This window comes from Sesamum indicum, linkage group LG8 (assembly GCF_026168435.1).
Source record: "Sesamum indicum cultivar Baizhima isolate 11 linkage group LG8, ASM2616843v1, whole genome shotgun sequence".
In the NCBI taxonomy this organism is placed as follows: Eukaryota; Viridiplantae; Streptophyta; class Magnoliopsida; order Lamiales; family Pedaliaceae; genus Sesamum; species Sesamum indicum.
The window spans coordinates 20962410-20989240 of NC_142664.1; the positions used below are offsets into that span (position 1 = coordinate 20962410).

The following is a 26831-nucleotide window of genomic DNA, read 5'->3' on the forward strand; positions in this document are numbered from 1 at the left end:
AATGTAGCAATTTTGTACTTCCTCTTTGATAGGGTAATTTTGTATTGTAAGGAAAAAAAATATAATAATGTTAACCACACTCCATATATATGTATGTATATATTGCAATTATTCTATTATAAATACAAAAATATACATAAAAATATTAAATTAGGGGTTAAATTAAAAATTTATATAATTTTCTTTGTTGAAAACCAACAATTTCCATCCAAATATTAACGGGAGGACGAAATTTTTTTGAAGGAGGCGTAAATGTAATTTCAAAACTTCTTTGGAGGAAAATGTAATTTCATATTTTTAGAAAGGATCCAAGTGTAATTAACCCTTAAAAGTACTAATAACAACTCCTTTTCATTACCCCATAACCTTTATTAAATGAGATAATTACATTTATAAGTTTTTACATATATCATCACTACTTTTTGAATAATTACACATAGACACCAGAGATATCAATATTGTTTACACAAACTATTTCAATCCTTTGGATGGTAGAAATGATTTCGGTAATTATACAATAAAAATAAAAATAATTTGTGTAACCACAGATCTAGAAGTGTAATGTAATTACCCCTTATTAATATCTAGCTATTTTCTTACATGGACCTTTGGGTTGAAAACAAAAGCCTTTGTGGAAGCACCAAGATAGCCTGATTCAAGAATTTCCTAAGCAATAAAACTAAACTTATATCTAAGTTATAGAACAAAAATGTAATTTCCCCAAACATTAAATATAGAGATCAACAAAAGAATTTAAATCCAACCTACTAGTTCAGGAACAAGACACTATTATTTGATCAAGACATCATTGAGCTAAGCTAATATTTTTCATTTTTGTTAATGGATATAAGAAGAGGAAGGGTAACCAATGTAGTAACCCTTTTTGAACATAACTGCAAGAGCTCCGATCATTATAAAATATTTTATTTGAGTCATAACTATTATTTAAAGGGTGAATTTGCGGCAGGACTCTATCGAATATAACGGAGAAAAAAAAAAAAAAAAAACTAACAAGAAACTATACTTCATCCCACCTAGAGCTATGACCTCAACGGTAGTTGATATTTTTGATGTAATTTCTGTTTGGCTCTGTGATTAAGCAGTTTAAGCATGTGGTTAGAGCGCAAACATAATTTTTGTATTGCTTGACTTTTTTTTTTTTTTCTTTTTTTCAATATTAGGTTTTGTGTTAAAATTCCCAAACCACATTTTGATTAAAACTACATATTGTAGCTTTTAGTCTTACTGTAATTATTTCTTATTTAATTATCCATTGTGTACATTATATACTTTTTTAATTCCTTCATTAATTTTAAAAATAAGATAAGTTTTAAATTTATTACAATCCATATTTAAGTAATCAATTATAAAATTACAAACTAAAATATCATAATTACTTTTTTAAAATCAAAATTTTTATGATTAATTATACAATCGTGGAGCCAAACTTTAAGGATTTTTAAGGGATGTGGCATATTATATGCAGCTTTTTTGTGAAACCAAGACAAAGAGAATTCTTATCACAATAGCAAATATAAGAAAACAAAACTCATGTGACACTATTTTATAATTCAAAATGAGATTGGTGGGACAGACTGAGAGATTACAGTCCACAAAATAGAACAGAAGTCACACAGACAAACTAGTAATAATATCTACGACCAAGAACTGAGTTTGAAGCTGAACCACTCTTCTCCCTCACTGCTTTATCCTAAACTCCAAATAAACCCCAAAAATTCCACAAAATCCATCCACCCCTCTTCAGTGGCTGTGGTGTTGCCTTAGAATTTATGTCTTCCCACATTGCCACATAAGCTCAGATGTAATATCCCCTTTAGCCTAAATCAAGAAATTCAGGAAAAGAAAATAAAGATTTCATTTTTATTGAAGAGAAAAATATACAAATAGTAAACAAACATTTTTTCCACCAACTGCTACATTGAGTGGGCTTTTGAACTGAAAGAGAGCCCACCTAAGCAGAGCCTGCTCAGGAGTCACAGGTGAGCTCTCGGCTTGCTGCTTCAACTGTCAACGTTCTCGTGAGAACATCACCCATCAAGAAAATAGCTTCAATGCCAGATTAATGTTGTTTTGTTAGTGTTCGTTCGGGAATCGATTGTCCTGAAAGTTTGTTTCTTTTCCTTAGTTTCTCGATGGGTCATCTATATTTTTTCTTTTTTCCCTTCTTCAGTCGTGATCCTGTGAAATGATTAAAGGGTCTGGAATTACAGAGTTGCAAGATGATTGATTTTGTTGGTATTTTTATCCTTGGTGATCACTAGTCTTTTGTTTATCTGGGTTGTACTCATGTCCGCATTTTCTGATTCACTCTTCCTGGGATTGGGTAATTTGCTTTTAAGATTTTCTTTTCGCGCCAGACATTCTTGATTTCACACATATTGTATTGGTAAATGGCTGTCTTTCAGTTCCAGGCCTGAAGTGAAAGTGTAGACTTTATTTCAGATGTTTGTGCTGCTATACATTCTTGGCCACGTACAGAGCCAAATTTCTTGCTCTTGGGGGAGGGGAGTGGGAGGGCAATTTAGGAATTTAAAGGGCGGAATGCAAACACATGCTTCATCTGCACCTGAATCCTCCACCATCCTAAGCCAGGATTTTGGTTTTAGTTAAATGTCTTGTTTACAAAGAATTTCTTTGCTTAATTTGTTGGCCAAATTACTGGTACATGATTTCTGGGGTTCAGATTGTACTATTTAAGTTTGGGAATAGTAGTTTATATGCACTTGCTAAAACTAGCTATGTCCCTGAGTAATTATAGGAATTCTGTTCTTAACATTCTTGCCTAGTCATTTTCCAACTGCTCTGACCAAATATATAAATTTCCTTGACAATTTTCAGGTTGGAGCTAAGTAGGTTCTACGTCTTCTAATTGCCCTCGATATTTGGGTGACATCCAAAGTTAGGTTAATATATCTTTCATCATGACATCCAAGTCATTGGATTACGAAAATTTGAATGAAAACGTGAAGAAATGTCAGTATGCTGTCCGAGGTGAGCTGTATCTTCGGGCTTCTGAACTTCAGAAGGAGGGGAAGAAGGTAGATTTGACTCTTTAAGAAAATGGAATTCATATGTCTACTTATGGATGCTAAAATTAGGACCATCTGATTTCAATCAAACTAACTATTTTTCTTCAAATCATCATCGTCGTTAAAGTAGCTTAAAACATAAGAGTTTAGTGGCTGATCAGTAAATGTATATGCAAATGAATGCATTGTAAAATTCTTTAATGGAGACTTAAAACTTGACAGAATTATTCGTGCTAAAATTGATACTTTTAAAGGCCGGTCTCTATAAGGACATCGGACATCTTGGTTTCAGCTAAATTATGTACTTTTCATTTATTCTTGTTTCCATTTGAGATGTGTAATGCAAAGAAGTCTGCAGTAAGCTACAGGTTATTCGGCCTTCAGAGTAAAGAATGGCAAAATACTGAATTAGAGTCGTAGGACGAATTCAATAATACAATATATGTACCTATATATGTATATATTTGAGAGCGAACTATGGCTGCATAGTTTCCATTGTAGTTGACAAGCAAGCATCATGAAACATGACTCGGGTATTGATTGGAGCACTTACCTCACACGATTCTTTGATACTATATATATTTGTCCTCTAGTGCCACACTGCTCTTTTTCATCTTTCCATTATTTGACTGCAGATCATCTTTACCAATGTTGGAAATCCTCATGCTCTAGGACAGAAGCCTCTGACGTTTCCGCGCCAGGTTTCTGATAGTACTTCTTTTATCAATAGGCTCTAAGTAGTACTTGCTTTATGCAAATATCTTTCCGTCTTCATTTTCTGCTGTTGTAGTTGTATAATGTAATAGAAATGACGTTGCAGGTGGTTGCTCTCTGCCAAGCTCCATTCTTGCTGGATGATCCAAATGTAGGACTCGTATTTCCTGCTGATGCGATTGCAAAAGCTAAACATTACCTTGCAATGACTTCAGGGGGTCTAGGTACACAAGTTTTTCATTCAGCATGAGAATCCCCTATAAGTTTTATCTAGAGATAGTAGATGTTATTTATCTTTATTCATTCTTTTTTGAGTCTTGTTTATCAAGTCAATAATCTGCCTTTACCATTGTTATCCAAATGCAAGCAAACAATTTTTCGAGATGAAGGATTCAGTTTTGTAGTCTCTGCACTAATTCTATATTTTATCTCTTTCTTTGAGTGAGTATAGATATTCATGTTCACGGTTCAGATTCTCATCTGTACTAGACGCTTATAAATGTCCTCTTTCGGTAGAAACTAAATGGATAAATTTCCATTTTTTCATACATTGGCCATTTTAGGTCTTTGTATTTCTGTTGATACCATATAAACTTTTGCCATTTCATGGGGATTGCCATTATCAAAAAATGCCTCAACTTATCATGATTGATTTTCGGCTTAAGTAAATGGTTCAAGAGTAGCTGATTAAATATTGACTCTGATGTTCCCTCTTGGATTGTTGGGAGATAGAAGAACATGACATAAGGACTAAACATTGGTTATTGATCAGGTGCTTACAGTGATTCACGTGGCCTTCCTGGAATAAGGAAAGAAGTGGCAGAGTTTATTGAGAGACGTGATGGATATCCAAGGTTGTAATGATTGACTAATGACATGGTTGAGAATGTTTGGTAGCACATGGATTCTCAAACTGATTCGTCTAACCTTTGCACTAATGGCAGTGATCCAGAACTGATATTCCTGACAGATGGTGCTAGCAAAGGAGTGATGCAGATCTTAAACACTATTATTCGTGGTGCAGGTGATGGGGTAATGTTCCTGGAATCTCAATTATCCTTCTTGTGCTGTTACTATTCCTCTCGAGTTTTTCCATTTTATTCCAAGTTAGAATTTTCCAGCTGGGGTGGGGTGCAGTGGATTTGAACTTTTTAGCTGATTTTCTTGTCCTATTGACACGTCGTCTGTTTTGTTCCCAGATTTTGGTTCCTGTCCCACAATATCCACTTTACTCTGCAACAATAACTTTGTTTGGTGGTTCTCTTGTTCCATATTATCTTGAGGAGACTGCAAATTGGGGCCTCGACATTGCTAACCTCCGCCAGTCAGTTGCTCAGGCTCGTTCTCAAGGAATAACTGTAAGCATAACTTTGTCAATGCTCCTAAATATAAATAAAAACATGGATATGTGTTTTTCTTTTTTCGCAATATATGGAGGATATGTATGTAAATTTCGGCATACATATGAGCCAAAACATAATATCTTGTACTTTCTTTTCCAAATGTTATAAGATCTCTCTGTCCCAGATTTGCTTCTCCAATTTCCTTTGGGACGTCATAAAATAAGCTTCATTTCTTGAAATGAAATTTTCTTGAATATTATTCTGTTAGTTAAAGAAATGATGTGAAATCTACAACTCATAACCACCATTTCAAAAGGCAATGAATAATGTAAAAGTATACAAACTTATAATTTGTCAACTCTCATCTAAAATTTCATGTTGTGTCTATAAGCCCCTTAATTTTGGGACAAAGAGAATAAGTATTTAATATTTTTCTGTATAATTTTCCTGCTAAAAAATTTGTAACACTAGCTAAGAGTAACTTCTATAGTTGTAGGTTGCCTAATATGCTCTTAACTATACTTCTTCCACAAAGAACCATCTTTTTTAGTTAATTAGTTTTATTAATAATTTTGTACTTATACACATTTAAATTTAATTTATTTTATTAGTCTAATCAATTATTCATTTTATCTTCCCTTTTCACTTAATCAAATAAATATAAGACAAATTTCAATTATGCACTAGTATCGTTTCAATCGCTAGTCTATATGAAAAGGAAAAGCACATAAACCATCAACACAGCTTTTTCTCTTTCCTTTCATGTTTTCTTGTTTGCTTTATGTATTTGATTACCATTTTCTCAGTATGGCTTGAAGAAAGGGCAAAGTTAACTGGCAATTGCATAAACAGTATGCCAGTGGAAACGGAATACTACAATTCTATTTTCCACAATTATCAGTAATGAAGGTGTGTTCTTCTTTGATGTTGATCTGCTTATCTGTTTTATCCTTGAATCTTGAAAAAGGTACGAGCCATGGTGATTATAAACCCTGGGAATCCTACTGGACAGTGTCTTAGCGAAGCGAATCTTAGAGAAGTATTGAAATTCTGTTACCAAAACAATTTGGTATTGCTTGGTGATGAAGTTTATCAGCAAAACATTTACCAAGATGAACGCCCCTTCATAAGTGCAAGGAAAGTAAGTATGCTCCGATATGATTCATTTTTTGTCTCCACAATTATATTGGATTTTCATACACTGATGGCATTTTAATTTTCGAACCTCGTAAGGTTCTGATGGACATGGGGCCGCCAATAAGCAAGGAGTGCCAGCTAGTCTCTTTTCACACTGTCTCTAAAGGTTATTGGGGAGAATGTGGGCAGCGTGGCGGATACTTTGAGATGACAAATATTTCTCCAAAGGTTCGTGTGGCTGATATTTTTATTATTTTCTCTTGTAAGTTTGTGAACCTTAATAAACACTGGATTTCGTATAATGTTTTGCATCTTGATGAAGTAATCTTAAAACATAAAATTATACTTGCAAAGTTACGTGTACACACTGAAGTGATTGGATGTCACTAAACCTTGTTTGCTGAGGATTATCCTAACGCTACCTAAAAAGTCATACCTCTTGCTGGTTATGTAGATCTTGAACTTCGAAGTACATACAAATAAATAGGTCTTTTGGTTTTGAATCCAAACCTAAAAATCACTTTGTTAAAATTTGTCCCTGTTTGTTATCTGTTTTTGCAGACAGTTGAGGAGATATACAAAGTTGCTTCGATATCACTGAGTCCAAATGTCCCTGCACAAATATTCGTAAGTCACTGATTTCATATTTGATTTTGATAAACTGGCAGCCTCGCTTCAGTTAATATAACGCTTTTATTCTGATTATATAGTGATAGAAAGGTCAAGATCATTGTCCATATCTGAAAACCTGAGCAGAAATTTTATTTGTTTCCATTTGCAGATGGGGCTTATGGTTAACCCTCTGAAACCGGGAGATATATCATACGAGAGATATGTTAGAGAGAGGTACGACTCCTTACTATAGCGAAAGGGTTCATATCATTAAACAGGTTTTCCTTGAGAAAATTACTCAATGACAGAACTTAAAGACACGTAGATAACAACGTATTTCTCTGTTGCTAGTCATGTGCACCTCTTAGTGTATAAGTCATGTATAAGCATATGCAAGCAAAAGATTGAAAATAAACAACCAGAATTTAAATGGCAATTTTATGTCGGTTACCTCCCATCTAGACATGGAGAATGCTTGATAATCGCTATTGTCCGCATCTATCTCATGGCCAAAGTTTTTTCTCGTCCTTCGTGTTTTTTTAAATACTGTTGTTCGCATTTAGGAACTTGAAAACTTTTCTCGCCATGGTCACAGTTGTTTTAAGTACTTGAAGTTGCTTCTCTTGCCTCCCTGCAGTAAAGGAATCCTCGAGTCTTTGAGAAGGAGAGCACAAATAATGACAGATGGATTCAACAGCTGTAGAAATGTGGTCTGCAATTTTACAGAAGGTATGTTGTTGTCTGTCGACCACTAAAAATACGCGAACAATGCTAATACAAGCAAAGAGATACTGTCCCGCTATAGCATGTAATTATAACAAAATGGTTTCAGGTGCCATGTATTCTTTCCCCCAAATACGTTTACCACCAAAAGCGATAGAGGCTGCAAAAAAAGCTGGAAAAGTAGCGGATGTTTTTTACTGTCTCAAGCTTCTGGAAGCCACAGGCATTTCCACAGTCCCAGGTTCCGGGTTCGGACAGAAGGAAGGGTATGTGGATATCAATGTTATGTTATCTAGAAATACTTTTCACCTGTTCCTAGGTAGAAACTGATCACACAGCTCTGTCTTTTTGGCGACTCTAATGTAGGGTTTTCCACCTGAGAACCACAATCTTGCCAGCCGAGGAAGACATGCCTGCGATTATGGCGAGTTTCAAGAAATTCAACGACGAGTTCATGGAGCAATATGAAGACCACAGGGGCTATTCAAGAATGTAAGAAGTGGGAAAACATCCATTCTTACACTTTACTTCCAGAACTTGGATTTACGTAACTTGTGGGAAGAATTCATCCTGTAATACTTTATCTGTCTCGTACTTGTTCAAAAGCGACTCTGCAGTTACCTTCTGCTTCAGATATGAATATATCAACTTGTGCTCTGTACTCTTACTAGTTATTAATTTACGACTCAAGAGTGTCTGCAACCACTTAAAATAAGTATTTACAATTGGGTTACATAATTATTTGGGGAATTTATTAATAAAATGTCAAAAAAATAAAAAATTAGTAAAATAGGGTAAAATTGAAATTATTAGAAAAGTGAGTGGCACCGCGGTTACTGACCGCGGTGCCACAATTTTTTATTTAAAAAAAAAAGCTTCTTTGTGTCACCGCGGTGACATTGCTTTTTAAAAAAAAAAAAATTTTTTTAATGTGTCACCGCGGTTTCCAACCGCGGTGACAAATTTTCTTTTTTTTATTTTTAAAAATTATTTTATTTTATGACGAATTGTTGTTAACTTCTCATTAAAATTTCGGTACTATTATGGCGAGTTGTCAGCCATCAAATATACCGTTCGATTCTCCTTGATGAGACGAACATTTCCCCACAAACAATTTCAAGTTTTATCAATCGTAAATAATGAATTTTTAGCACGAACATCGCACTTTTCGGCCGTTGATTCGCCGCCACCGGAGCGACCCACGATCACGAACCACCGCCACTGGACTCGCCTCGACCTAACGGTTCTAACGAGACCAACCTACTTCAATTTTATTAAATATTTGTTAAGATATGAAAATTTGAAGTTTTTTCGTCGAAAATTCGCATTGAAACTGTTTGCTGCCATTTCTCCACCGTCAGGACAAATCACAGATTAAGACAATAGCCGTTCGAATCCTGTCGTCCAAACAATTCCAACAAGACTAATCTTGCTCAATTTCATCAAGTATTTGTTTGTTCAATTAAAATACATTTGTTTTAAAATAGTTATAATTTTATTAAATTCTATTTATTAATTAATAGTACTATTTATAATTAATTAATAATACTATTTATAAAAATAATTATTTAATAATACTATTTATAATTAATTAATAATTAATAATTAATAATACTATTTAGACCAGTCTTGCTCAATTTCATCAAGTATTTGTTGAGATTTGAAAATTTGAAGATTTTTCCACCAAAACTTCGCTGAAACTGTTTGTCAAATTCATTTTCTTTTTTTTTGTTTGTTCAATTAAAATACATATATTTTAAAATATTTATAATTTTATTAAATTCTATTTAATTAATTATAAATAATATTATTAATTAATTATAAATAGTATTATTAATTATTAATTAATTATAATAGTATTATTAATTAATTAAATAGAATTTAATAAAATTATAACTATTTTAAAAATTGAACAAACAAATACTTGATGAAATTGAGCAAGATTGGTCTTGTTGGAATCGTCTGGACGACAGGATTCGAACGGCTATAGTCTTAATCTGTGATTCGTCCTGACGGTAGAGAAATGGCAGCAAACAGCTTTATCGCAAATTTTCGGCGGAAAAACTTCAAATTTCATATCTTAACAAATATTTAATAAAATTGAACTAGGTTGGTCTCGTTAGAACCGTTAGGTCGAGGCGAGTCCAGTGGCGGTGGTTCGTGATTGTGGGTCGCTCCGGTGGCGGCGAATCGACGGCCGAAAAGTGCGATGTTCGTGCTAAAAATTCATTATTTACGATTGATAAAACTTGAAATTGTTTGTGGGGAAATGTTCGTCTCATCAAGGGGAGTCGAACAGTATATTTGATGGCTGACAATTCGCCATAATAATGCCGAAATTTTAACGAGAAGTTGACAACAATTCATCGTAAAATAAAATATTTTTTTTTTAAAAAAACTCTCTGGCACCGCGGTATCTGACCGCGGTGCCACAGAGAAGATTTTTTTTTTTTAAAAAAAAATGAGGCACCGCGGTGCCACTTACTTTCCTGATCTTTTTAAAATGGCATGCTTTTACTAATTTTTTTTTTTTTTTGCATTTATTAAATAAATTTGCCTTATTTGTATTTATCAACTTATTATTGAAAATAAATTGAAAAGTCTATTTTGATTTACAACTTCTGCTTTTAAATTATTTAAATTAAGCTATTGAAGTCAAAAGTTATAAGCAACTACACCAACCTCTGCAGTTTGTAGGTAAAATTATAAATATTAAGCTTTTTTCGTCAAACACTACAATTAAACTTTCTCCACTTTTCACTTTTGTTTTGGAATATACTTTATTTTTATAACTTTTTTCTATCACTTATTCTCATCATAAAAAATAAAAGCTATTGTAGATATCGCGTTTGTCTCTCCATAAAAATAGAAATTATTATAAACATTATTGAGAATGGTTGAGATTTACTACCCATAGTATGGGGAACCATATGCGAAAATTATAATTCTAATTCTGTAAATATATGGGCGGTAATTTTAGTCGTGCAAATTAATTTTGACAAATTTATACTGTAACTATAAAATTTTACACATTTAGAATAAAAATGATGAGAATTTGCTAAAAAGACCGGGAAAGTGCATGTGACTAACTTAATTGGGTGCACTTTTCTAGTCATTTTATCAAATTCTTGCTATTTTTTGTCCTCAATAAGCAAAAATTTTAAAATTACAGGGCTATTATAAAAATAGATTCGTACAAAACTAAATAGTTACCCTTATACTTACAAAACTAAAATTATAAATTTTCCAAAACCATATATCAAAGCTAACTTTTTTTAAGGTTTTGTGACTCCGAGTTCTGAGAGATCAGACCTCCATTTCAGGGGAATCCATGTCAAAGTAGAAGCGTGTAATCTCTCAAGACTTATGATCTTGAGATTCATCAAGTAGCATGAAAGATTCAAATACATACATGGATAGGTGTGATTTTTCAAATACTAATCAATTCATGTTTGATTTTCATTTTCGGTGAAAATAAGTGCAAATTAACGAATATGGTTGTATTCTGATTATTGTTTCGAAAATTAAAAACACGAGAATTAATAAAAATGAAGCCAAACAAGAATTAGAATCTCGAGAGTCACAAAAAATGACAATCATATTATGTGCATAACTTAATACAAAATGAATGGCTCAAAGAAGATCTCCATATACTTTCGTAGCTTTGTGTTGATAAACTGGGCATCAACTTCAGTACCATACTTGTTTTTTTATACAGAAATGGCGGAAAGCACTCTCACATTTATTCCTCACATGTTTACATACAACAAAACCTCACATCAGAAAAGAACATCATAGTTTTTATGCCAAGATTCCTTCCTTGTACCAAATTTTAGGCCAATTGGAACCAATCACTAGATATTGCTAGGATTCTCACACAAGAAAGAATTTGGAAGTGTTCAATGTTTGCAAGGCCTACTATTATTGTGTAAAACTCAGCCAACATGATGCTGCTATTTTTAGTTTGGATTGGATTCACAGCACAAATGGAGTATGTATTTTAAATGGATCAAATACAAATTAGAATTCGGAAAAACTCTGGTCGTATAGCTATTTGATGTTTAAATTAGACAGGTCGTAAAGAAAAAATGCTTAAGGTCATACGAAATATTAGGGTAGCATAAAGTTGTACTTGGAGCATAGAGGATGGATACTTACAAGTTTTTCTAATTGTATAATGCCATGTGAACCACAGTTTTAGAATGATTGATTCATCACAATGAGTCTATATATATTTAAATTTTGATTAGAACAATTAATAAATAAAAATGAACGATTTTGACCTATCTGTAAATTAAAATATTTGAGGGTATTAAGTCTTAATACCAACTCTCCAAGATAAATGGTAACAAAATTGTTGTTAAATAATTTTACTCATAAAGTAAATACATTAATTTATAATGGAAAGTAAACATTTATTGTTATCGGAGTCGAGTGCGATTCATTGAATAACTTTACACTATGAATTGGGAGAAAGCCCTTCAAGGACTCATTAGAACAACTTTCCCCAATTGTGGGGACAAAAACGTAAAGGAGAGAAAATTGAAGGGGTCAAAGTAAAACAAAGTGGCGGCCGGGATCATAGTCAATATTATCCATAATTACTCTGCTGGCCCTGATCAGGAATCCTCACGCTCACGGGCTCAATCCCTTCTTCCTTTCCCCCAGCCTTTAAATCTACTCTTTGCTTAGGTCACGATTTCCTCGGCTGCTTTAATTCTTCCTACCTTGTAATAAAAACTACTCATTTTCCCTATCCCACCACTATAAAAACTCCAAACAACATTCACATTCACTCTTCCTCCTTTCATTACAAACCCCCATTTCTTACAACTTTCTTCCTAAACTTTTCAAATTCCCTTGCCCGAAAAACCCACACAATCCCTCCCTTTTCCAAGATTTTTCCAGCAAGTTTCTTCAGAATATATTCCCTCTTCCCTACACATCATAAAAGACGTGGAAAAACAAGAAAAAAAGAAATAAAAGACATCTTTTTCCCGTTCTTGCACATAGTATTTATAGGACGCCTCGAAAATCTTGGTCCTGAAAATGGGTGCTTCTGAAAAACATCATCAAATGGATGCAACTGCTGCGGATTCTGAACAATGGGTTATTGCTGGAATTGCACTGAGAGCTCCAATGAAGCCGATTTTCACCAAGTCAGTGGACAAAAGGGGCGCTGAAGATGAGCTTTCAACGACTCCGACTTCAGCGGAATCAAGAATTCCGAGAGGCCTGCCGTGTCCGCCGGCCCCGAAGAAGCGAAAACCGGCTTCTTCAAGACGCCATTGCTTCGAAGTGAGAGAGTTCTTCAATCACCCTGACTTGGAAACGATCTTCATACGCCGGTTTGAGGGGGCCTGAATTGTAGAATTCCTCCATAGAATTGCTTGGACTTCATTAAAAACCCCAAGTTTTAGGTTTTTACCTTTCTTTTTTCGAATTTACGGCTCGTAGGTTTCGTGATCTTTCTACTGTATTCTTCAGTAACAGTTTAGTTCAGGATTCTGATGTACATGGATGGCCGCCTAATGTTGGTTCTCTTCTCTATATGACAATGCTATGGCAATTTGATGAGTATTTTGGTTGTGCTTTCATTCATATGAGCTTCTCTTGTCTTTACATGCATTAATTTTTCGGATAATTATATTTGCACTCCTAATTTATGATTTATTTATACAAATATCTCATATTTATTGTATAATTATAGAAATCATCATTGATGGTAAAATTAAGGGTAATTTGCATAATGATATTAATATTTTTGGGATTTATGTGTAATTTTTCAAAAAATAAAAGTGATGTAAATGAAGTTGATATTTTTAGGTATATATGTAATTTTTTTAAAAAAAAGAGTAATTTATGTAAATAATCATAAATTACGTCTGTTGATGTATTCATTCCTTAATTCTATGATTTTAATTGGGGGGGTGGGGGGGGGGGAGTTGTTTAAGCTATGAAATGTAACCTAAGTTTTGATTCCAACTTACTATAGTATGATGCCTTTTCAAATGGAAAAGATGGTAAATTTTGGAACATGTTGGCGTAGAAAGAGGCAATAGTAAAGAATTAGTGGCAATTATTTTGTCTTATATCCAAGCAAAATTGAAGGAAAGGTTTCAAAATTCAAAAAGTTGTTGATCATATGTATACATTTGAAAAGATATTACATACGTCAAATGTAGAAATAATAATAACTGCTTGTGCAAGTCTTGTTATTTATTTGTACGAATTTTTTATACTATTTGATTTTTTTAATTTTTAATTAAAATCATGTCACGATAAATACATGCACATATTGTCTAATTTATACTGGGCTCCTTGTTGTTTACCGGGAGACGAACATATTATTATTTTTAAATTATTATCTATATCAATTAGACATTGATGGGATCGAGTTTGAATGAGTTTTAATTAAATCAAATACTAGTCAAATTCAAAAAGTTTCACATCTTAGCAGATCTTTTATTAATCTTTCACCAATCAAAATGAGCTCAAGCGAAATTTGAAAATTTATCAAACTAAAAAAACTTATTTATATTTGTTTTATTAATTTTTAACAATAGACTCGAACTGAAACGAGATTTTATTAATTAATTTCTATCCGGACAGAGTAATTTGATGATTTCTCAGTCTTAATTATCCATTAAAAAGAAAAGGAGAAAGGAATCTAGTGGGCTGCTGATGAATTAAAGAAGTTGCTAAACAAGAGAAAAAGGTTAAAAAGGGTGGAAATCTTTTATCTGCAGGTATAGATTAAAGCTGATTTGAGTGTGACAAATCCCTCATAAGCCTCTCAAAAGCCGTATTACTTAAATATTCTCTTTTTATCATCTTCTTCCCTTTTACACTTTGATAATATTGTCCCACCAATTAAAAGCAAACTTATTTTGTTTAGTGCTTAGGCAAAAGACAAAACACCCAAGTCATGATAGATTGCAAAGGATTAGAATCCTATGCTTGTTCATATATTGCACTAGGTAGTTAGCTTTATATATATACACTTTTTATACGTAAAATTAAATATTATGGCTAATACTAGTTAGTTAATTACGATTGTACAATGATTATTAATTGTTATTTTTGTCAGCGAAAAATTAACTAGTAATAATAGCTAAAAATAATGGTACATATTTTTTACTATAGGTAAAAAAGTGATGATTGTTTACTAGTCGTATGGTCAAAACTTAATGTTTCAAATTAATTGTTGAGAATGCAGCAGTTGTTATGTGGGATCTAGGTTGAAGGGCAGCAACAGTAACAGAAAAGTAACAGCTGACAAAGGCGATGCGAGGAGGAGGACTTGTCCTTTGAAGAAATACGTTTTTTTCCTTTGTAAATACGATTGTATAAGTATGATGATGTGTGTGCCATGTGTGGCTGACGTGTCTAAGTCAGTTGTGAGATGGTTAGTCAGTTAGGAGCTATTTCTTTTGGCGCCTTTCTCCTTCTTCTTCTGAATTTAAGCAAAGGCTTTGTATATATTTTTGTAACTGAGAACTTTCACCCTTGACTAATGAAAGATACCACACAATTCTCCATTGCCTCAATTGATGAAAGCTGTGCTAATCTCCTTTTCAATATGGTATTAGAACCTTTCTTGTGAAGGTCTCTGCATACTTCGTCCCCTTACAACACAGATTACACAATAATCTAAAATAGCGAGTGATGAATCTGGAAATACAGGGAGAAAAGCTACGGCAATGCAGGTTGCGCCAAATCAGGAACATATGCAGCTGCAATCCTAGATTGATCATGGTTTCAGCATTATTGACAGGGACCAATTACCCTGCTTGGACTAGAGCTGTGAAAATTAAACTGGATTTTAGTCATGCCTAATGAAAATGGTGGGGATTTTAAGAAATGGAATCGTATTGATTCCATGGTAACTACTTGGATATTGAACTGTATGTCCAAGTAGTTGGTTGAATCTTTCATGTATGTTGGTTCCTCGCGCGATTTGTGGTTAAGTTAGAAGCTCGATTTGGAGCAATGGCCCTATAATTCTATGTGGTCGCCGCGACCTTGCTGTACTGTCTCCCTCGCTATGCGAATAGCCTCCACGGTTGAATTGCACGCCAAAATGATGAATGTAATCTGTCCATAATCCAATCCCGTCAACTTCGGAACCCATATCCAGACTTCAACGTGGTGCTAATGAAATACCACGCGCTAATCGTGGACCACCATCCCTACGAGCTACCTGTTAAACTATATCCCAATTGGCAATATGGGTATGAGTTTGGATCGTTGGTGCAGTGAACCCCTAGATGATAATGGGGGCTTCTTTGTCGCCTCTCATAAAACTATGCAGCCCCTCCGTCAATGTGGAACTCTGCTGGACTAAGCGACAGTTTAATTGGGCCCCATATCTCGAGCATGCTGGGGTAATTGGGCCCACAGCTATTGAACAATATGATGACCATTATCCAACCAATCCACATTCCAAACCCATCCCACATTTGCCATCATGACTAGATGGGTATGTATTATAGATCATTCTGAAATAGAGAATTACCCATCTCAATTGGAAGATATGTACAACTCCCTAGAGACATTCACAGGAATTTTATATCCACAATTTTCAAATAGAATCCACATACACAATAGGAACATAAACAAATGCATCCAAGTCCGTAAGAATACCTTGCCCAAGTGGTTGTTGTAATGAAAAGCTTCAAAAAGTATGATTGGTAGACAATAGTTCTAGAAAGAAGAATATCTTTGAAATATACCTTATATATGAATTTTATAGTAAATATTGCAATTCAAACAACTATTCTGATGGGCACATTCTAATTCCCCACCACTATCAACACACACACATTGATAAAAATGAAAGGGGAAGGGGGGGGGGGCTAATAACACACACACACACACACAGAGAAAAAAAATGAATATGTAAGTAGAACTTATTACTATTGTAACTTGAATAACATACAATGTTGCAACAACAAATTGAATCTTCTAGACTCCTAAATCGTAGATGAGGTATAACGAAGAATCAATCTATAAAATCTAAACAAAATGCATAGTGAATTCCTACTAGAACTGAATTAACAATAAAAAATAAAAAACACACAGCTAATCACAGAAACCAACGAGCCTCACAGTACACACTATCCGATGATTATGCAAATCCAAGAATATAGAACTAACAAGTCGAAGTAATTCATTATGTCCAACAAACGTCAACAGGAAACAAAATCAAATTAAACATTTTTCATCTTAAAAATTTGAAGAATACAACATTCAAGATCACGATTTGTGAGCGAAAGTAAGATACATGCCTTAATAACAAAAAAATAGTAAAGCCAAATGTTAGATAGATGAGAGAACTCGACCAACAATGAAAGCCTCTAATCAACTAGTGTGTAAACAACTGCAATGCACTACTTTACTTCTGGCGGTATAAGCTCAACAGACTACTCTTACAATGTTTACCAATAAGCGAAGAATGAAAGTGCAAATTTCAGATAGAGTTGTAACATATTATATAGAAGGAGGAGGACAGTACACTTCACGAGTGAAATAGTAATTTTTTTCAAAATATCAACATCCAAGTGAGACTCAGTAAAGCAGAAAAAGTAAATTCATATCCGACAAACATCTCAGAAGAGTACAAATCATACGTAAATTTACTGAAAAAGTTATTCAATACCAGAAAGCGCCACATCATTGGCAGCAATTATTGATGGCGAAACAGTAGCCATCAATAATTGAATCAAACTTCAATTCTAAAAAATTACATAAAAAGTGAGGAAAAATTAGCAAAATGCAAGTATAATTGTGCTACCTTTTGAGATCATTGCCAAATCGTAATCAAACACATTAGCCGTTGGGTGGAGGAGCACCAGTCGCCATTCTATGAGAAACAATCGAAACAAAACCACTTCTTAATCAAATCGGCCGAGTTGACTCGAAACTTGCCGACGGGACAAAAAAGAAGAATGGATTCTTAAGAACTCTACCCATACCGTAGATGAAAATGGATGGGTGAGGGTCTATTGGACTTGTCGGACGATAAGTAAACTATTGGTGGTAAATCGACGGCGGTCGGTATTCAGATGGCGTTGAATTGAAGCTGAAATTGCGCGGAGGAGATTTTAAGGGCTTCTAGCAATGTTGATAAAAATGGAATTCAATCGGATCCAAATGTTCACTATGTTGAGAGGAGTCGAACGGTATAGGTCCCGATCGGTGGGTCATCGAAATTGTATCAAGTGTCTATAAACAAGTGTCTATAAACATTTTCCAGAATGTCTATAAACTCATTCTTACCTAATTCAATAAATGTGTCAAGTGTATTCGTACAGACAATGGTGCTGACTTTCTTAGTGAACATTTCCAATCTTTCTTTCATAACTCTGGGATTATACACAAAAGGAGCTATGCCTACACCCCACAACAAAATGAAGTTGTGGAGTGCAAGAATAGGTCCATTCTTGATATTGCTAGATCGATTAAGCTTCAATCTTCTTTCCCTCGATATTTTTGGGTGATGTTATTCTATCTGCCGCATACCTTCTCAATCGATGCCCTATTACTATCTTGTATTAAATCTTATATAATAAAGCTCCATCCTACACTCATCTATGAACTATTGGTTGTCTATGTTATGCAGTCAGCCCTGATCCTCAACAGTCCAAATTTGATAAATGAGGATCAAAACGTGTTCTCATTGGCTATCCTACTGGGCAAAAGGCTTATAAATTGTTTGATCTTGACTCCAACCTTACGTTCATTTCTAGAGATGTCCAATTTCATGAGAATTTCTTCCCTTTGCTCGTGATCAACCTCCAGCACCCATTTGTCCAATGCCTACTATCCTGTTAACTGCTGATATTGATGTTTTTGCTTCCTCTTTGTCTTCTTTAGATAGTCTAGCCGCTAAGCTCAGTCCCCCTTTACCCGGTACTGATCCTATTAGGAATGCTGAATTCTGTCTTCCTCTACGCCAGTCTCAGTGACACACACTAAGCCTTCTTGGCTCATAGATTTTGTTTTTCACTTGACTGATCATTCTACTTCACCTACTCTCGCCAACTTTAGCCCTGCATATTTGGGGTTTGTGACTTCACTATCTCTTTTGCAGGAACCAAGATCTTGTAAGCAGGCTTCATCTAGTCCTCAATGGGTGGAGACCATGAATCAAAAGTTGCAAGCTCTTGAATGCAATCAGACTTGGGCTGTTGTCCCGCTGCATTCTAGAAAATGTGCCATTGGTTGTAAGTAGGTATATAAAATCAAGCTGAAGGATGATGGATCGGTGGAACGGTACAAGGAGCTATTAGTGGCTAAAGGGTACACGCAGGTGGAAGGGGTGGATTATAATGAATGTTTTCTCCTGTTGCGAAAGCTATCATAGTGCGCTTGTTCTTAGCCATTGCAATGGTTTTTAAATGGCCTATTCATTAAATTGATATTAACAACACATTACTTAATGGGTATCTTGAGGAAGAGATGTTTATGTTTGCTCTAGAGGTTTATGTTGTTGCTCCTGGACTTGTCTGCAAACTCAATAGTTCACTATATGGTTTGCAATAGGCCTCGCGTCAATAGAATCAAGAATTTACACGTAGTTTGGCTTCTTATGGTTTTAAACAATCTGAACATGATCACTATCTTTTCTTCAAGCGGATGGATTTGGGCTTCATTTGTCTCTTAGCGTATGTTTATGACGTCCTCATCATGGCACCTATGGAGGCCTTGATCTTGCATGTGAAAGCTTATCTTGATAACCTTTTCACTATCAATGATTTGGGTTGTGCTTGTTATTTTTTGGGATTATAGATTGCTCGTTCTGCCCTTGGCACTTCACCCACTCAGACTAAATATACCATGGATATCATCACTGACTGTAGGTCACTTCAAGCAAAATTATTGCTACCCCTCTACCGCTGGGACTGAAACTCCAGTCCAGTTATGATGCTAAGCTTGCTGATCTTGAACCTTATTATCACGTAGTGGGTCGCCTATTGTGTCTTAGTTTTACACTTCCTGATATCTCCCATGGTGTACAACAATTAAGCCAGTTTATGTAACATCCCTGTCAAGCACATTGGATGCCGCACTTCATATGGTGCGATAAGGGCTCTTCTATGAAGGGTCTTTTCTTCCCTTCTTCTAACTCACTCCAGATCCACGCTTTCTGTGATGCAGACTGGGGGTCTTGCCTTGATTCTAGGCGTTCTTTCACTGGGGGTTGTGTTTTCCTTAGGGATGCTTTGATTTCTTGGAAGACCAAGAAACAGTGCACAGTGTTGCGCTCTTCCGCTAAGGTTGAGTACCATGGTATGACCGCTACTGTCTGCAAATTGAAATGGATTTCATATCTTCTTCGTGATTTTGGTGTTTCTCCTATGGTTCCTGTCCCTTTGCATTGTGATAATCAGGTTGCATTAATATAATGGCTATCCTGTTTTTCACGAGTGGACGAAGCATTTGGACATTGATTGTCACATTGTACGTAATTGCTATAAAGATGGCTTCATTGTTCCTGAGTTTGCTCGCAGCAAGGATCAGCTTGCTGACTTGTTCTCGAAAACTCTTTCCAGTGCTGTTTTTTCTGCTTTAGTGCCAAAATTGGGCTTGCTTGCTGGTTCTCCAAGTCCAACTTGTGGGGGATGTTGAGAATGCAACACATGTTATGTGGAATCCAGGTTGAAGTGCAGCAACAGAGAAAAGTAACAACTAATAGAGATGATGCTAGGAGGAAGATGCATGCTTTCTAGAAATGCGATTTTTTTCCTTTGTAAATACAATTATATAAGTATGATGTGTGTGTACCATGTGTGGCTGACGTGTCAAAGTCAGTTGTGAGATGGTTAGTCAGTTGTAAGATATTTCTTTTGCCCCATTTCTTCTTCTTCTTCTGTATTTTTGCAAAGGCTTTGTACATATTTTTGTAACTGAGAACTTCCACCCTTGAGTAACGAAAGATTCCACACAATTCTCCATGGCCTCCATTGGTGAAAGCTCTGCTAATTTCCTTTTTAATATTAATTGTATTAATTAGTCATAATAATAGTATTGATTTATTATAATTTTTAAATATTAATAATTTATATTGTTGGAAATAATTTATTTGTTTTAGTGTGATAGATTAGATTAAGAGATGTAGATTTACTATTGGATTTATTTGGAAAAATTCTTGAGGGTTATGGACTAGACTTTAGTGGGTCTATAATGGAGACATTATAGTTGAAATTCACGTGTGGAATCTTCAAGGGTCCCACAAATTAAAGGGACATAATTGTCCGTAAATTGATTAAAATAATATAATATTTGTATTTAGTCATAAATAAACATATTCTTTAAATGAGTCATAAATGTAGTAAATAATGACAATCAACACGAAGTATTAATTTAATTTAGTCGAATGCAGCTTCTAGAAATTGGGAGGGATCCTCCAAACTCTTTATTTTTGTCATTTTACAATTTTCATAGCGTTGAGAAATATCATTGTCATTAATTTGTGTTGTTGTTGTAAATGTATTATTAATCATTATTACAGTATATATTAATTTAATTCCTAACTTTTATCAGTAATAATTATATAAGACCAAAATATATATTTTAAGTGATAGTTTAAATATTATTATTTAGTTTAAATTATAAGTTACATATCTTTTAAAAAAATTTAAAGTAATTTTATGGATTATAAACTCTGCCCATCCTCAAAATTTTTTAATTTTTTTTAAATATTTTATTTTATAAAAAATCAGCAAAAGTAAAATAATAATTTTTACTTAATTATTTAGGAATTATATTTTTACTTTAAAGAGAGTATTGTAATTTTTTAAATAATATTTTTATTTTTAGAAAAACTTTAAAAAAAGATGGTTGTAACTCTACCATTAGTTATAAGTTCATTCTCAATAATTGGTGCATTGATAATTTGTAGTCAAAATTTGTGAAATAATAATAAAATAATTAGTTCTTGGGATTGGAGTCCATAGCATCAACAAATCAGAGTCAAACACGTCATTGCAAGACTGCAAGTGTTCAGTTGGCATTTAGTAAGTGAGGTGATTGATATTAGATACAAAAGTCTTTTAGCTGCAATAATTGGGAACAGCACATGAGACACAATTCTTAAAACTAAAATGCTTTATAATTCCGTACATTCTAAAGAATGTGTCTTTTTTTATATTTATTTTTTGTTGTTTGGCGTTTTAAATCTCAATTATTTACACAAAAGTATTTCAAAAATGATATTAACAGTGTTAATACATAAGGTCCTATGTTGTTACTGTTTTAGGAGTTAAATGCAATTTATGGCCTATAATATTTAAACTAATAATAATAATAATTTATTAAAAAATAATAAACTATTCCTTGTGTTTTGAATGATGGAGGGTAATTTGCTTTATTTTTGAAAATACATAAGATTTTTTTTTTATATTACAGAGGGGTAAATTGTATTTTATTTTTTATATTTAAGTGTTGAATTTTGCTTATGCCGCCTCTGGTATGCAAGTTACGTCTTATATCTTCCTAATACGAGATGTAAAAGACAAAATAGCATTAGAACCACTTTGAGAAAATCTCAGTAGGATAAATCATAATTTTAGTCCTGTAACTTAAAGGATTGATACTTTTGGTTCTATACGAAAATTTAATCATGTAAGTTTATAATTTTGACAATTTTGATCCATTTTTTGGCCATTTCGATCTCAAAATTATATGTGATTTGGACATAAATCCAATTAAATTGAAACATCAGTCCTGTAAATCTGTAGGACCACAAATGCCAACTTCTCTCAATTACAAAACTAAAAATGCCAAACTCCCTAAGTTATGGACTAAAATTACAATTTAATTCGGTCATGTGCAAGTTACATGCAATTTTTCGACTAAATTGCCTAAAAATGATGAAAAATGCAAAAAATTTAAAGTTACAAGATTAAATTGCGAAAATTAATTCGTGCAAAATCAAAGATACCGCCCCCTAAAAATTACAAGACGGAACTTGCATTTTTCCCAACCTTAATAAAATACCATCCTTCAATATTTAAATCAAATAGATCATAAAGATAAAATATTTAAGATCATAAAAAATGATGATACAATAAGGACTTAATGGGAATTTCATAAAATTACCTCCACGTCAGTCCTCTAAATTAATCCTTCTCCATTCTAACTTTTAAATAATAATATAATAAACCGAATTGAAGCATCTCATATATTCAACTTAGTAGGACTTTCTGGATAAAGCCGACAATATTGGAACACGAACTGAGACCCGAATCTTATCATTCTTTATATATAGTGTAAGGGCACAGATATATTTGATAGGCCTCAATTTATAATAGCTACCGACATTAAAATTTTCTCATGGGTCTATTATTTACAAATCTTTTTTTAAACAAAAATGGCCTACACTAATCACCAGAAGAAATATAATTTTTTATTATGATTAATTACTATAATTATAATTAACAAATTGTGATGGATATTAATTAATTATAGTTGTACAATAATTATTATCCTTATCTTGACAAATATTTTTTCCATAGGTAAAATCATAGTAAATATTGATTAACCATAATTAAAATTTAAATTTTCGCATAAATTTTATATCGTGATAAATAATATTAATTTATTATAATTTGTAAATTTGTGATAATTTAGAGTGATTCTTACACTTTAATGATTTACTGCAGTGGCCCCTGTTGAGATGAAGATGCATGATGCTGCTGCAATCACAACTTGGGATCCTAGTTGAGCACTGCAGTTGCGAGGAAGACGCGTGTTTGTAAGAATGCGCTTTCACTATCTATATCACGCTTGTATAAGTTACACCTATGTGGAGCAAATTTGCACAATACGTGGAGTTGACATGGCATAGTTAGTTAATTAGTTCAATTTTCTGTTTTTCTGTTCATCGTCCTCTTCCTGTATTTAACTGAGGAGCATTTCTTCTGTAATTGAACTTTTCATATCTTTTTAAATCACAATTGCAGCAATATACATCCTCTGAATTCTCTCCCATGGAGTTCATTACAATTTGCACTAATTACTGCTTTTAACAGCCCCGATACGCACTAAAGGAAATAATCAAATTTTGTCCTATTGCTTATAGATTTTAACTCAAATATGTTCAGAAGATCCTCGTGAAGTCCAACATGGATCGCTAAAAATTGACGGGTAGCCAATTGGAACGACTCAACAACCTTTAAATTGAAGATTGGAATAAATGGTTGATAAGGTCCGATTGAATAAAAATATAAAATATAATAATTTAATAATTTTATGCAATATTTTGCTTTAGTGGAAGTCGAGTTATGTGAATATAAGTATTTAATTAGTTCACTTTTTAACAATGGAAATGTTGTTTATTTATTTGTTTTGAAATTGTCGGTTTATCACTTTTTTATTTATTTTTAAATTATTAATTAATTTAAAAAATATTAATATATTGTACAGTAAATATTATACTAAAGTATTGATCCATTCAGAAACATTGTTTGAAGCCTAAATATGAAGTCCGCGCAGAGCCAAAAAGCCCACAATCAATTTTGGGGTGGGATCCTAGTAGGTATCACTTCAGTTGTATAAAGTAAAATAGAGTTGATATTTTCCAACTCACACTGCTAGAAAAGAGTAATGATACGAATTTTCTAATTTTGGTAACTATAGTGATTTCTTAGTTTTATGGCCACAATATTCATGTAAAAACTCTTACTAGTAATAATTAGTATGTTTTTGCTGCAGATAATTAGTATATACTGCAAGATTCAAAAGGTCGATACCTCCCCCGACCATGGAACATACGAAATCTCAAGAAATTCTATGCCTGATGGAATGCCTGAAAAAGGCCTAATAACGATCCGCTTGATGCGATCATATTCCTTTTTAGCCTGAAAAAGGCGCAATAATGTAAGTGATACAATCACACCCCTCAAACTTGAGAAAGGCCTAATAATGTAAATGATCTGTATAATACGATCATACTTCCAGCCTGAAAAAGGCATAATAAAAGCACGTTGCTTCGATCTTTCATTTTCATTTAACCTGGGAAAGGTTCAAATAAAAGCATGTTGCTTCGATCATTCATTTAACCTGAGAAAGGTTCAAGTAGATCTCCTAAATTTGATCGACTTAATTGTAATACGACAGATGACCATGAAAAGAAAGGTTTCAATAGAAAATGCATGGATGAAGACCAGAAAGGTCGCATCAAAATATATATATTACACATGCTCAAAACATTTAATTGTCCTCGATCTCATTTAGAAGAACATCAAATTCATCCTCGGCGCGAGGAGGGGTCCCTTCATCAAGAAAGGGTTGCATATTGCCATCTAAGACAGGAGCTTAGACACATCGAAATCAGGCGCGAACCCCTTCAAAGTGGATAGCTAGGCTTTGCATCTTTCAAAACCCTGGACCAAATAGTCGGCTGCCCTAATCTCTAAAGTTGTGTCAAATGCGGGTGCTTTGATAAAATCTCGGGCCCCTTGGATGCGAGCTTCACGCAGACGGGCAGAAAAGTCATCTGAATTAATATATTCTGCCCGGCCCTCTATAGCACCCGCTATCTTGCCAGCTGCGTGACCAGCTGCGAACCCCTTCTCTTGCCCCAACTCGGTCGTCTTAGCGATCTCAGAGGACATTTTCTCCTCAAGATCTTTTATACGAGCCTCCAAGACTGAACGCTGGCATTCCAGGTCTTCAATACGAGCAGAGGCCTCCAACATTTTGGTTTGAAGATCCTGACTTTGATGTTCAGCAGAAAGTTGATTCTGACGAAAGCCTGCGCACTTTAGAGAGAGACCTCGAACAAAATTCGCAGCCTGAAAAATAGTCGCATTAGGGAACATCCAAAACGAAAAGGAAGGAGAAAAGAGAGAGAAACCTGGTTTAGCGAATGGGCAGCATGCTCTTCGAGACGAGTAAAAGATGTCTGCAACAAAGCTGCCTGGTCGCGAGGAAGACAGCTTGCATGGTATAACTCCTAGGTCTCTTGACCAGACTGAGATCCTAAGACAGTACTGTTGGAAGAAACCCTCCAGTCTGGAATGAATTTCTCACCATGTAGCTCGGCGCTAAGGTGATTGGGAGTTCGCAACTCTTTGCGAGCCTTACGCCAGCAGGAAATAATGTCATTCAGCACCTCCATATTTCTCCCATCTGCCAGGAAGTCAGATCGTTGATCAACCCGAAGGGATTGAGATCGGCTTCTCGCTTTGGGCCCCATGGGGCTCTTACCTCTTTTCCTTCGCCGAGTTACTAGCCCACCAGGACTAGATTCATCGGTCCGGGATCTATTTGGCGAATCTACTTCATGAGAAACATCTCGAGGCAAACCCCTCGACCGTGTCTCTTCGCTCCCGATAACGATGGGAGGAGGGTTACTCGGGCCTTCGAGAGCAAGAGGGGTAGTAGAAGCGGGTCTCGATGAGATAGTAGATGGAGGGGCAACTTGAGGATTACCCTGAGGGACACTCGCTTCTGCAGCCGTTTGAGCCTGGGACGCACGAATACGCTGGGTAAGTCGAGCCTAGGATACCATGTCGTCTGCAAAATAAAGAGAGTCAGAGTCTAAATCAGGCGACAGAAAAAGGACATGAGGAAAAAAGCGAATCACACCTAAAGTGCCCTCAACTTGGATGGGAGCAGGGGAGAGATGTGCGGCCTGAAAACCTCTTCTACCAAAATTTTCTTCGGGTCATATCGGAAAGAGGCGAGGCTGTTAATTTGATCACCTTCCAACCCACCCCCTTCAACTACAGGTGTTGGTTTTTCTAAAACCCATTCACATTTAAAAGGCCACCCTCGACCCGAAGGAGGACGAACAAAAATGAACCTCTTCTTCCAAGGACCTATGTTCGACGTAAGAGGACCTAAATACCTACATTCCTTGCGAGCAGATAGATAGAAGAACCCACTATCTGCGGATATAGTTGAGGTTGTGAATGAGTATAAAGTCCAAAAATTATCGAAATTGGGCTCGAATCTATGAACCCTCATAATGATCACGAATATAATGATATGCCGGATAGAATTGGGAGACAATTGCATACCTCAAGACGCCTAAGGATTTGAGCTATATAAGGGGTAAGAGGCAATCTAAGACCTGCGTCAAAGTGATTCAATGAAAAGGCACAAAATCCTGGAGGAGGGCGATGCATACGATCAGAGACACTAGGAATTATAACCTCATAACTGTTTGGGATATAATACTTTTGCTTGATGAGGTGAGCTTGCTGTTTAACAGTGCTTACTATGTCATCCCAAGGATTGG

At 34.6% G+C, this 26831-nt stretch overlaps 2 protein-coding genes across 4 annotated transcripts; both read left to right on the plus strand.

Moving 5' to 3' along the window:
* Window positions 1–1792: 1792 nt before the first annotated feature.
* Window positions 1793–8240, plus strand: LOC105168292 (glutamate--glyoxylate aminotransferase 2). Of its 3 annotated transcripts, none has more exons than XM_020696319.2 (14): window positions 1793–2000; window positions 2860–3059; window positions 3686–3751; window positions 3871–3988; window positions 4537–4618; window positions 4709–4796; window positions 4964–5122; window positions 6075–6248; window positions 6341–6472; window positions 6806–6871; window positions 7026–7090; window positions 7494–7585; window positions 7689–7845; window positions 7946–8240. In XM_020696319.2, exons 2-14 carry the CDS (start codon window positions 2943–2945, stop codon window positions 8073–8075), a joined length of 1446 nt encoding a protein of 481 aa, XP_020551978.1. In that variant the 5' UTR covers window positions 1793–2000; window positions 2860–2942; the 3' UTR covers window positions 8076–8240. The 3 variants fall into 3 exon arrangements, with proteins under 3 accessions (XP_020551978.1, XP_088740257.1, XP_088740258.1); XM_088884131.1 differs by lacking the exon at window positions 1793–2000 and adding an exon at window positions 2004–2127; XM_088884132.1 differs by lacking the exon at window positions 1793–2000 and adding an exon at window positions 2229–2344.
* A 4058-nt stretch (window positions 8241–12298) lies between these two features.
* Window positions 12299–13176, plus strand: LOC105168294 (cyclin-dependent protein kinase inhibitor SMR6). The gene has a single exon (XM_011088317.3). The coding sequence runs from the start codon at window positions 12629–12631 to the stop codon at window positions 12941–12943; it is 315 nt and encodes a 104-aa protein (XP_011086619.1). The 5' UTR covers window positions 12299–12628; the 3' UTR covers window positions 12944–13176.
* Window positions 13177–26831: the final 13655 nt, after the last annotated feature.